Source organism: Clupea harengus, chromosome 6 (assembly GCF_900700415.2).
Source record: "Clupea harengus chromosome 6, Ch_v2.0.2, whole genome shotgun sequence".
NCBI classification, from domain to species: domain Eukaryota; kingdom Metazoa; phylum Chordata; class Actinopteri; order Clupeiformes; family Clupeidae; genus Clupea; species Clupea harengus.
The window spans coordinates 3,482,815-3,495,849 of record NC_045157.1 but is presented as its reverse complement, the minus strand read 5'-3'; the positions used below and the strand labels follow the sequence as shown (position 1 = coordinate 3,495,849).

General features: G+C 43.2%; 1 protein-coding gene and 1 non-coding gene across 3 annotated transcripts; one reads left to right on the top strand and one right to left on the bottom strand.

Moving 5' to 3' along the window:
* The first annotated feature begins 1,158 nt into the window (after positions 1 to 1,158).
* On the top strand, positions 1,159 to 2,981 carry LOC105890505 (ladderlectin-like). Of its 2 annotated transcripts, none has more exons than XM_031568609.1 (7): positions 1,159 to 1,272; positions 1,354 to 1,464; positions 1,805 to 1,852; positions 1,965 to 2,074; positions 2,291 to 2,416; positions 2,589 to 2,685; positions 2,771 to 2,981. In XM_031568609.1, exons 2-7 carry the CDS (start codon positions 1,389 to 1,391, stop codon positions 2,833 to 2,835), a joined length of 522 nt encoding a protein of 173 aa, XP_031424469.1. In that variant the 5' UTR covers positions 1,159 to 1,272; positions 1,354 to 1,388; the 3' UTR covers positions 2,836 to 2,981. The 2 variants fall into 2 exon arrangements, with proteins under 2 accessions (XP_031424469.1, XP_031424470.1); XM_031568610.2 differs by having other exon boundaries at positions 1,172 to 1,272; positions 1,363 to 1,464.
* A 1,188-nt stretch (positions 2,982 to 4,169) lies between these two features.
* trnaw-cca lies at positions 4,170 to 4,241 on the bottom strand. Its single transcript has one exon. It is a non-coding gene; the product is annotated as a tRNA-Trp (tRNA).
* Between the last annotated feature and the right edge of the window lie 8,794 nt (positions 4,242 to 13,035).

Sequence of the window (13,035 nt, the reverse complement as noted above, 5' to 3'; positions counted from 1 at the left end):
TCATCTAGCAAACTATACCTCCCTTGGAGTGTTACAATAGCCAGTACCATTTTATTCCATGTGTCCATCCAGGCAAATTGGTGGATCCAAATGTTATTAAAAAAAAAACCATATATGATGTAATTTCTTTGTAATCATCCAAAATAATGTTAAGTGTCTGGGTATTTTTCCAAGTAAGCCACTGACTGGTCGATACGTGCGATGCATTGAGTGGGCAGCGCGCCTTGCATTGAGTGGGCCGGTCTGACAGTAACTCCCGGGCCACTTTTTCCCCCCAGTCCACCCCTGCTGACTATCTTCTATGTCACATGCAAAAATAAGTGGATTTTAGGTCCAGGACCTAGGCTAATCTATACATATATACAGTCATGGACAAAAAAGATTGGCACCCCTGCACTTGTCAGATAATGCACCACTTCTCCCAGAAAATTGTTGCAATGACAAATGCTTTGGTATTCACATGTTTATTTTTTTTGTTTACATTGGAACAACACCAAAAAATCTGAGAAAAAATGCCAAATCTGACTTGATTCCACACAAAACTCCAAAAATGGACTGGACAAAATGATTGGCACCCTCAAATTAATATTTGGTAGCATACCCTTTGGAAAAAATAACTGAAATCAATCGCTTCCTCTAACCATGAATGAGTGTCTTACAACTCTCTACTGGAATTTTGGACCACTCTTCTTTTGCCAACTGCTCCAGGTCTCTCACATTTGAAGGGTGCCTTCTCCCAACTGCTGTTTTGAGATCATACGTTATCACCGTCTGTCTGCACGCTCGCAAGGCTTGCTCACTCACGACCAAACAGAGCCGCGCGCTTGACACCACAGTCTCAAACAGGCGGGATTGCTGTGCTACTTGAGACTATTTCATTTCTAACTCTAAAAATGAAACAAAATAAGTTCACTAAATCGGTTGATAGGTGTGAATCATTTTTTTGGGGGGGGGCTAAGGAGACTTTTGGGAGGTGTCCAGCCCCCAAAATAGGGCTAGATAAGCCTCTGGTAGGGAGTGAAACAGGTGTGTGTGATTGTGTGATTGGGAGACGTGAATGCAGTGCAGCTGGAACGGTGAACGAGACTGATGACATGCAGCTGGAAGTGTGAGCCCTGAATTGTTGAAGGGGGCGTGGCCGGAGCGCAGCTCAGAGACGTGACACTCCGACGCGTGTCTCAGAATGGTATAAAAAGCAGACCAAACGCTTTGCTCATCACTGCATTAGTTTACTTTACCTGAACAGGTGTGCCTGATACTCATCTACAACAGGTAAGAATCCTGCTGCTCTCTGGTCACACACTTGAAAAACCTTCAATGATCTACTAAATGTGACCATTTTTTAATCCTTAGATTCCCCAGAGGAAGAAGAATTTACACAAATCAACATGAAGGTTCTCATACTGGCCGCTCTTCTCTGTATGCACTCTGCTGTGACCCATGCTGCGACCCGTGCTGCACCTGGTAAGTACACTCTTTAATCAGACTCTACCTCCCGTCTCTCAAAACAGCAACATTCAGCTTTAGCATTCTTCATAGACATGTATCAGTCTCATCTTCTGAATCAACCTATATGTTACCGGCTGGATATTCTCCTTTTTGATGTTTCTAATGTGGCAAAAACCTGTGAACACTGTGGTGTCATTTAGTGTTTATCTCTGCAGCAGACTCTGTTCACAGTTTGACATCTCTGTTCTAAATGTCTATGTTGTTCAGAAATCTCAAAGAAAGAACTCCTGTAATACTCTAGCCATGGGGAAATGTTCCTAATGATGGATTGATAGTTCTGTTTCTTCTTTCTCAGTCTCTAACTCGACAGCCTCCTCTATGGTGGAGGGCCCTCTGCCAGCAGGTATGAAAGTGATCTGTAGAATGATATTAGCTGGTAGTGATGAAAGTGTGGTGGTGAAAAAGTAAGACAGATATTTTGCGATATAAATGCAACATGTTTTGTTTTCTCCCAGTTGAGACTGGACTTCCAGTGTATCCCGGTCAGTGTCCTTCTGGCTGGTTCGCACAAGGTTCCCGCTGCTTTTTGATGGTGACCTCCAAGAAGAACTGGAAGGATGCTGCGGTAAGGCACAACGACCGCATTTAAAGGGGGAGAGAAGGTGCTTCACCATTGGATTAACACAATGCAGTAACCCCTAAATATGAGGGGTGATCTAAAAAAAAAAAAAACCTTGTTTGTTTGGAAAATGAAAATAATGAAGCTGCTCTTTTACATACTCTTTCTCCTATGTACCATTACACTCTTCCTCCCTCTTTCTCTTTTCCCCCCTCTCTCCAGGTGCATTGTGTGGGGCAGCAAGGCAGTCTGGCCTCTGTGCAGTCTTCTGAGGAATACAACTTCCTGCAGTCTATGGTTATACTTTCAGGCCAATCAAGCGCTTGGATCGGAGGTTTCTATTTCCAGGTCAGGAGAAGTATCTTGATTTGACCTTACTGAGACACGGCATCATAGCTATTACTGTTAAAACAGTCTCTGTCCCAAAACTCTGAATTTCTTCACAAATTAATTTGAACATACAATGGGGTACCACAGCTGTTATGACCACACGACCAAGTGCTGTGATTCTGTCTTTTAGGGTGCCTGGCTGTGGATTGACAGCGCTGGCTTCTATTACACTAACTGGAAGAACCAATATGGGTCAGGTTATCCTTGCTTGCACCTGAATTCCATTGGTAAGTTTCTTGTTCTGAAAGCTATGTACATACAGCATGTCACTGCTTCTGGGAGGCTTATGTTTTGCCTTTGTATGGTTCGTAGGTGGCTGGTCAAACAACCACTGTGGGTCATCCCGCGTATTCTACTGTGCCAGACCATCCTGCTGATGAGACACCTGCAGTGTAACATTTTCTTTACATGAAATGACATGTCACTGACTTCCGTGTTATGTAGAGGAATAATCAGGCTTGGAAATCTCTGTATCGTGGTTTAAATGTTTGTGAAATACAATAAAAATATGTGCTGAAATGTATTTGACCTTTGTGGACAATGTTATTTACAATGATGTTTACATCACTGTATAATGTTAAAGAAATGCAAAAGTGCTCAATGCCATAGTCATGGTTTGGGAATGGAAGAGCTGATTTTTCATTGACCTTGGGAGAACACATTTATTCCACTAAGTAGTTCATTTACCCAGTATTTGTTTCTCATTGCTGACTTCCTAACCGCACAGCTTGATCTTCATTCAACTTGATTAGTAGTCGTGCAAAACCACGTGTGTTTCACTGTGGTATGAGAGGGAGAAAAGAGAAAGATACAGCGATGGCGAGAGGACCACAGATGTGACGATGCAAATGAAGAGATAAGGGCTGCCTGAAAGATGTGCGGGAGGAGGAGCCTGGTTGGGGGCACGATGAAAAATAATTGCGAGTAGAACTCAGGATATAATAATTAGCGACACAGATGCTTTTACAATGTCTATTAGCAATGGAGTTATTAGACTTTCCTCTTTCTTTATTGCAAGGAGTTCTTCAAGGGTTCTTTGCTATGCTCAAACAATCTGAACTCTGCACCCACAAACATTGTTCTCAATCTTATTTGTGTAAAACTGGGGGCTCCTACATCTTCAGCGTTGATACATATATATTTCCCTTGTATATGTAACAAGGCATGCTTCCCGTTAGGATCTTTCAATCAAAGGCATTGGACTGTTCTGCGTCCGATGGGATTTGAACACACAACCTTCTGGTCTGCGCCCTGAGCCATAAGTACCATGTTTTAGTGAAGAAGACTTTATGACCTCTGTCACAGGCTGGAGCTTGGCTTGAAGCCTGGATAGCTCAGTCGGTAGAGCATCAGACTTTTAATCTGAGGGTCGAGGGTTCAAGTCCCTGTTCAGCTAATTTCTTTAAAACCAGAATTGTAGACATGTATTGCAAAAATCGAGGGGCGTTAGGATAACATACTTGTCGACGACTGTACCGTCGCTGTTGCTTAGTCCACTGTGAGCTTCAGTCCTGGCCTTTGCGTTTCAACTCAGCACGGCTGCCTGAGTCTCAGAAACTGGAAATGTCATAAAAGGAGCAGTTTGTATATTCTACCAAAGTCTCTCAAAGTTCAGTAATGGCTTGAAATTCACAGGCTCAGGGGTTTTCATTAGTCAACCTGCCTTGAGTGATTTTGTCAATGAAAAGGCAGTGGCCAAGCATGTATCTTTTGACCCCGACATGATTTGAACACGCAACCTTCTGATCTGGAGTCAGACGCGCTACCGTTGCGCCACGAGGTCCCACAGGTGCCCAGGAGATAAGCCTTCACAGTCGTTCCCAAATCCGTTGGTAGAACCATGTGACTTGCAACCTTCTGTCCAGGAAAAAGCTTTCAAAGAGTTTGTAGTCTTCAAAAAGATAATATCTCTTTCTAGCAGGCATGCTTCCCGTTAGGTTCTTTTAGGATCTTTCAATCAAAGGCATTGGACTATTTTGCGTCCGATGGGATTTGAACACACAACCTTCTGGTCTGCGCCCTGAGCAGGGGCGGACTGGCCATCGGGGATACCGGGGGAAGCCCCGGGGGGCCGACGGGGTTGGGCTGGTCCAAAATACCGGCCCACTTCCATCACCAACCGGCCCTCCCTCTGACATCACTGACTGAATTTGACAATACTGCTCGCGATCTGTATTCACACTCATGGTGTCTATTTTTCGAACATTTTCTGAAGTGTCTTCTGAAATGGGTTCTTACGGACTTCGGAAGACCAGCGTAAGAAAAGATCTCCGCCTGATTCATGAACGCCTGAAAATGGGTTCTTACACAGCCAAAGCATATTCATCTAGCAAACTATACCTCCCTTGGAGTGTTACAATAGCCAGTACCATTTTATGCCATGAGTCCATCCAGGCAAATTGGTGGATCCAAATGTTATTAAAAAAAAACCATATATGATGTAATTTCTTTGTAATCATCCAAAATAATGTTAAGTGTCTGGGTATTTTTCCAAGTAAGCCACTGACTGGTCGATACGTGCGATGCATTGAGTGGGCAGCGCGCCTTGTATTGAGTGGGCCGGTCTGACAGTAACTCCCGGGCCACTTTTTCCCCCCAGTCCACCCCTGCTGACTATCTTCTATGTCACATGCAAAAATAAGTGGATTTTAGGTCCAGGACCTAGGCTAATCTATACATATATACAGTCATGAACAAAAAAGATTGGCACCCCTGCACTTGTCAGATAATGCACCACTTCTCCCAGAAAATTGTTGCAATTACAAATGCTTTGGTATTCACATTGTTAGATTTCATTGAAATCGATATTTGTCATAGATATTTAGGATGCACAAATGGTCAGTCTACAGAGACATCAAAGCTGTCTCTTAATCCCATTAGGTCTGGTTCCTGCCATTTGTCTGAGAGCCATCAGCCCTGCATCCTGGTCCTTTGTATGAAGCCAGCTAGTTGATTGCCAAACTAGGTGTGGGACAGACATATGTATTAAATTAGGGTGAGAGTCCTAACCAGATTAATTAGCAGTCATCCCTTCAGTTCTGATACCTACCCCCAGACACACCATTTCCCCTCCCATACCTAACGTTATTGTTTACATGTTAATTGTATTGTATAAGAGACGTGAGGCTCGGCTAATACTTTGAAAGATTCCTCTCGTATACCTCGGTATGCGAAGTTGATTGTTCAATTTGCGCTGGAATAAACCATTTCTTGTTGAACACTTTCCCGAGTTCCTGACTATCTGCAAAACCGTAACCTTGGATCTAAGACGAAATTACGAGATCTTTCATTTGGTGTTTCCACCCAGTTTCAAGAAGAAGAAAAAAAAATACGGTGAGAGAATATTTTACCTTTCTACTTCGCTGAAAAAAAGAACAGAAAGTTGTTGTGTACGTTAGATCCATTGAACAGATATAAGGACTTGTAAAAATTGGGCCTATAAGTGAACGTGTGTTTTCCGAGACAGATCACTTATGAGTAAGTGGTACATTTATCCGTAATTGTATGCACTTTGGTTTTTGCGGGACAGAATTTCCCGTGTGTTGTATGTGTTAAAGGTGCTTGTATGCCCTTTTCGGAAAAACCATACAAAACGTGTAGTCCTGGCACAAATAGTTTCCAGTATTGATTTTTGCAGGGTGAACGCTGAGTAAACTGCTCATTATTGGATAGGTTGCGTAGCAAGGGTACTACCGTTGTGTTTTTTAACTCAGTGAAGTGGAAGGCTTCAGCTGTGTTTTTGTGTTAAAGCTCGGTGTTTGGTGATTGCTGACAATCAACTTTATTAATACTTGGAGGTCTTGTAGAATTAAATCGCAGTTTTCCCGTCTTTTACAGTGTGTGAGACTGTGGTAGATGAGGTAACTGGTTTTGGTTGTATAATAGAGACGTTTTGTATTGAAGAGGAATAATTTGTCGAAATCAGACGTTTAATTTGAAAATTACGACTGAAATCACAAACGACCGTCTGTTGACATAGTGAGTTCCATCAGGAGGAAAGATAATACCCTGAGATCTAGTTTTTCGTGTTGTGGCAAAAGCCAAAATGATTGGAAAGAACGAGAAAGTTAAACAGAGACCCACCGATACAAAGGGTGGGCGAGATGTGCCTGAAATTGATGAAGGAACCATAATTACGTCAGTAAACGGGTTTCTTAATAACTATTTGAAAGTAGATGTGGTACAAAGGAAGATAGAAACTAAATATGACGTTGTGCCTGACGATGATAATCTGTGGCCTATTGACGATGCAAAGCGCGCGTGGGGAAAAATGCAGCGAATGTCGGACAAAAACAAATTGCCGTATGCTTTGATAATTCTGAGTCAAGTTTACCGTAAGCAAAAAGCTGCCCAGAAGGCTGAGACAGAAAGATATTGTCATGAGGAAAAGGAGAAATATGAGGAATTGTCTAAGGAGTTGTCAAAGTTGAAGGCCGAAAAGGCTGAGACGGATAGACAATTACTCGTGGAGTAAACAAAGGTCAGAGCGCTAGCAGAGGATGTGAGATCGAGCAGAGCAGAGAAACTTATATTGACTCAGACTACGCGATCTGGGAAAGGGATGAATGTTTCTGATAATATGACGTTACCTGGCGAGACTTTGTATCCTTTTTATGAAATGAGAGAGGCTGCTCAGACAGCAACACGAAAGATGCTGCAGTCAGCTATGGCACCCCACACAGACAGTGATGTGTGTGAGGACAGTGATGATGAAATGGATTTGGATGGTGGACCAGCCAGATTGCGACCTTTGACAACCAGACATGCTGGTGGAAATGTAGTGTACAGTTATAAACCGGCAAAACCCCAGGACATTGATCTATGGTCTAAAGCAGTGGTTCTCAAAGTGGGGGGCGCGCCCCCCTGGGGGGGCGCGAACACTCTCCAGGGGGGGCGCGATGTCACAGACGGAAAAAAAAAAAAAACTACCGCCGACCTGTCACTGGTTAGTGAAAGCTCCCTCAGTGGCGAAATGCAAAGGGCTGGACTGACCCAAACAAATCAAATACGGTTTTGCTCCTGATCCACCAATCAAAACGGAGTTTTTTCATTTGAACGCGAGTTGCACCTAAGTTTCCGAGTATAAAAAAAAAAAACGCAGGCATTGGTAAGCTCTCACCCTGAGATGACTCTGCAGAGTTTGTTCAATTTCTCTTGTTTCCTGTATCATTCAGATATTCATTGCTTTATGAACAGTCTTTTTAAAGACTCACTCCTTCCTTAGTAATACCTTACTGCGCTTGCAGTAGGTCTATTCGTAGCCTATTCTAAGGAGTAATTTGCCCCAGTCTTTTGAAAAAGCTCGTAGCCCCGAGAGCTAGCCTAGCTAGCTACCTTTTCCCAACTGCAGCTAGCCCTTTTCTCCTTAACACCTACCTTTATATTTTTGTATCATCCACCGTGTTGCAACAAATAAAACACCAGCACTTGAATACTATTTTGTGCTGTCCCTGTCTACATTGTGTACAGTTAGTTTTGTTAGGAATCATTGCCTAGCACAGCCTTATCCTTATCCATGTCGTTCACTACCACACATACAAGAACACGACGTTGAAATTAGAACCTTATTAACTTCACACACACTGTATCAGCAAACAAACACAACTATGGACACGTTTCTGATTCGTAAAAGTCAGAAAGAGAAGCCTGTGGACTTCTTTAAACATGAACGTGTTCGTCCAGCAACAACGAACCACCATCTCCAAGCAGTGTCTGGAGGCATCTTATGTAGTTGCTCATAGAATTGCTAAGCTTGGCCAACTCCATACAATTGCCGAAACACTGATTTTGCCGGCCGCGCAAGACGTGTAGAATAGAAGCTAAACTCAGCGCAATACTTATGTCAAATGACATTGTATCACGCCGAATATCAGAAATCAGTTTGGGTCCTATTTCAAAGAGGACTACCGTTCATTCGCCTAAGTTCGGGATCCATTTCTCTGCTCAGCAGATGAGCTGTCAATAGACATGAAAGAGCAATTGAAGAGTGACAGTAGACTTAAGCATCTCCCCTATTTCGTCATTCTGGATAGCAATGATCACCTTTGCGACATAGCCTTAAAAATGCTCATCCTTTTCGCGTCGACATATTTGTGCCAGGCAGGCTTTTCAAGACTGACTGCGCTCAAAACTAAATACCGCAACCGCGCACAGATCGAGGATGACCTGAGGATATGTTTTCAAACATTGCCCCAAGATTTGAGAACCTTTTCAGTGCAAAGCAGGCTCATGTCTCACATTGACAGACCTGTAGGATTTTTTTTGTAAAGATCACAAGAGGCCCATAATAATAACAGTATCCAAATTATAGCAATAATAACACTAATTATTATTATGATAATAATACAATAATAATAATTGGTCGATAGTCATTAATTATAATAATAATAACATAATGATGGTGATAATAATGAATAGCCTACTAATAGGCCTACTATTACTGATAATAATAATAACAATAGTAATAATAATAATAAATAGTTATAATAATGGTCTGTATGGGCCTAACAATAGCCTAACCTTGACATGTCAGGCCTATCAATAACAATATGCTATCTATCTATCTATCTATCTATCTATATATGGTGGTGTAGTTGAGGGTGGTGGCGGCGGGCCGCGCGCTGGGGGGGCCCCAACTACCCCTAACCAGCTTTGGGGGGGCCCAGCTTGCAAAAGTTTGAGAACCCCTGGTCTAAAGATATGCAGCATCCTCGTAAATCGGGGATGGAGGCGTGGTCTAAAATAAACCGGTTGCGCAACATTTATCGTTTGCATCCATTGGATGGCGTAGCGATGATGTGTACTGTTCTCAATGCATCTGAAGCAAACAAAATTAGGCGGGTTGTTGAAAGTGGCCTAGGAGACAGCCAACAGAGAATAGATGAGGGCTGGCAGGCATTACGTGAGTTCATTCAAAATTCCACTAATGCAAGCACTGATTGGGCAAAGATTGCCGCTTGCAAACAAAAGATTAATGAGGCTGTGGACGATTTTTCTCAAAGATTCATTGAAACGTTTTTAAGACATTCAGGCATGAGTGGTTTGACAGAGGAGAATATTGGTACAAGCGACAATGGGGCGCTAAAGGCTAACTTGTTGCATAGCCTGAATCCAGAGGTGAAACAGGCTGTTAAGCTGACCACACCTACTTGGGAGGACACCACGTTTACCTTAGACATGCTAATCAATGTGGCAAGAAGGGTGGAACGTGGAGTTGAGCAAAAACTCAGATGTGTCAACACCTGGGATTCAGATTTTGAACAGGAGTGCATGTTGAGACTTTTAAATGCACAAGGGCCTAGGAAAGCGCCTGAACATCAACACTACAGATCACAGTATGCACCCAGAAATAGATCATATGATACATGTCATAAGTGTGGAAAACATGGCCATTGGGCAAATCAATGCAACACGCAGGGAAGAGGTAGATATACCCCTCGTCTTAACCATCACAAAGAGGGTGACAAGGAGAGTGATGATGATGAAAACATATTCAGTAGGTTTGCGGAATTGACGGATCATCAGAGACAGACCATCATGTCTGCGGTTCCGGGAAACTAAGTCTGCCCTCCTTACGGTGTCTTACGGCAGCTGAGAGTCAGCGGCTTGACAAAGGTGATGTGTGTGTGACTATTGAGAAAGACGGTCTAGGTTCGTTGCCAGATGGAAAATCCCCAGTTGACAGCGGGCTGTGCCATGATGAGTGGGCAGTGCCAGGTTACTGTGATGGGGTAAGAGAGAAGGCACAGGAAACTGAGGAGCCGCTGTTGCCGGAGGTCAGAACACACATAGAACCAGAGTCAGTGGAAGCTGCAGGCGAAGATTTAGCTGAGGAAGTTATAAAAAGAACTGTAGGTTTGAGGGGCCGAGATGTTTGTTCCTATAATGCTAACCTGAAGTGTGAGAAAACACAGAGAGCATTGTCACCTTCCCACGCTGCAGTCATGGTGAAGGGGGAACCTGAATGGAACCATTTCACCCACTGCATAAAAAGCATGCCCCCAGAACAACCATCTCTGACGGGGCGCAAGGAAAACCTATGATTACGGGTAAATTCAAGTCATGCTCTTTGTGTTAATCATATCATTACTTTTAGCAATGATATGATGATTGGATGGGAATTTAGATGATGACTTTAATTACGAACTTGACTACGAGATATGGTTTGATAGTTTTTTTAACAGAAGTTAAGAGTTTAGGTTAATGCATGCCTCTAATTCTGCAGTACAGTGCATACTGCCGTTTGTTTTCTGCTTGTGTGTTTCAGGAACAAGGTGGCGACATCAGCCATCAACATGAGAACGACGTCGCCAATGCGTATCGAGTGGATGGCGACCATGATCCTGACAGTGATGACCCGCATCCCAAACGCTTCCTCCTTATATGACAGCCACCATGACGCACATAAGGACAACACATTCCTCGCCACTGCACACGCATATGCCGATGCCCAAGGAAAACATTCATGTTGGGTATGCGGATTGCTACCCACTTCAAAGTCAAAGTCAAAGTCAAAGTGTTTATTGTCGCATACACCAAATTTCTTCAGCGCAGCGAAATTCTTATGACTTGGCAGCCAACATCTACGCAGTAGACGGCATACAACAGGTAACACAAATAACATATACCAAAATAACATACCAGAAATAACATATAACATATAACATATAGCAAATAACATATAACAAGTAACAACAGTTTAAAATACAGAAGGGCAGTTTCCAGGGTGGGGAATATTAAATTAAATAAGATAAAAAAATGTGGGTTTATATATATATGTAGCAAGTGTATTTGTATGGGTGTGAAGTACAAGGTGATGGCGACTGTTCAGTGTTGCTGATTCAGCAGCCTACCAGCCTGGGGGTAAAAACTGTTTGTGAGTCTGGTAGTCCGTGCTCGGATGCTCCGGTAGCGTCTACCAGACGGCAGCAGTGTGAATAGACCATAGCCTGGGTGGCTGTGGTCCTTGACAATGTTCCGTGCTTTTCTCAGGCATCTACTGTTGTAGATGCCCTGCACGGAAGGGAGATGGCCGCCGATGATCGTCAGACACATACCCATATTTAGCAGTTCCATTCACTCTTGTGGATTATGTAACTGCATACAAAAAGACAACCAGTCCATTCTACAGGGCAGATGTCATCCTCAGCCCGCGGCCAACTCCACATGGACCACCTGAATGGGTAAAAATCAGTTATGCACCCAAAGGTTTGTTGTGTTGGACGAATAATGGCACTGGGATGCCTATGGGACACAGCGGATGTGAATATGAGATCGCAGTCGGCCAGCAGAGCATCAATATCACATGGCACGACCACGTCGAGAACATCTCATTGCCGGATAGCCACCAAGAGTCGGACGTGAAGGTGGCTATGAATGGAACTATGTTCGTTTGTGGGAAACACGCCTATTCACATTTGCCCCAAGGCTGGAAAGGAGCCTGCTACGAAGCATACGTGGTGCCGGCTATGAGAATAGGCGGTGACGTGCGCATTGATCACAAAGCAAAGCGTGATCTGTTTAACAGTCATGAAGTTGTTGCTACCCCAGCCCAACGTTTCTTTGCAGCCATCGTCCCAAACTATGGCGTGACCGTGGCGCTGGATGAGATCAGAGAAGTAGCCTCAATTATGGACAAGATTGCGAATGATACCGCAGGAGCCTTGTCCGCAGTCAACGGAGAGTTGCATGCCGTTCGGAAGGTAGCCCTGCAGAACAGAATGGCTTTGGATATTGTACTGGCAGACAAGGGTGGTACTTGCGCAATTCTGAAACAAGAATGTTGTACTTACATACCAGATTCCTCCAAGAACATTTCTGCATACATACAGGACATTTACACCAATGTACAACGCCTGAAAAGACCCCCCGGTTGGAACGGATGGATAGATTCATGGGGAGGATACTCTGGATTTTTTCAGATGGTTATGTCAGTGATTATTCCCATTTTGAGCCTTTATGCAATTGTCAAAGTTTCAATGTGCATTGTTGTTAGGATGACTACGAGGTCGCCACTATTAGCTCCCATTAAGTTTAGTCCCCCCAATATCATAATAGTCAAAGCAGATTCAATTACATATGAATAAAGAGAAAAAAAAGGGGTCTAGCTACGGCTCACAGCTTGCAGAAGACAAGTGTTGCCACACGATTGTGGAACAGTAAAGGAATTTTCCCAACGTGGTTTTTCGCCTTTACCTATGAGCTAAGTACTTGACATCCACACCGAAAGGAATAAACACACCTTGAGAAAGTTTTGACCACTACACTATAGGAATATTTAACCACTACACTATGAAGACATGTGTGTTTTTTCATGCTAGAACAATGTTTGACTATGTTTAGTTGTATTGTTTATAACTTTTATTGTGATCATAATGTAAGATTGATTGATGATCATAGGAGGGGATTGTTAGATTTCATTGAAATCGATATTTGTCATAGATATTTAGGATGCACAAATGGTCAGTCTACAGAGACATCAAAGCTGTCTCTTAATCCCATTAGGTCTGGTTCCTGCCATTTGTCTGAGAGCCATCTGCCCTGCATCCTGGTCCTTTGTATGAAGCCAGCTAGTTGAT

What these genes read in the sequence shown, in the direction of transcription:
- LOC105890505 (XM_031568609.1), top strand. Translation starts at nt 1,389, where the DNA reads ATGAAGGTTCTCATACTGGCCGCTCTTCTCTGTATGCACTCTGCTGTG. An exon ending in TGCGACCCGTGCTGCACCTG is followed by an intron (nt 1,465 to 1,804) that starts GTAAGTACACTC and finishes CTTCTTTCTCAG; the next exon opens with TCTCTAACTCGACAGCCTCC. An exon ending in GGAGGGCCCTCTGCCAGCAG is followed by an intron (nt 1,853 to 1,964) that starts GTATGAAAGTGA and finishes GTTTTCTCCCAG; the next exon opens with TTGAGACTGGACTTCCAGTG.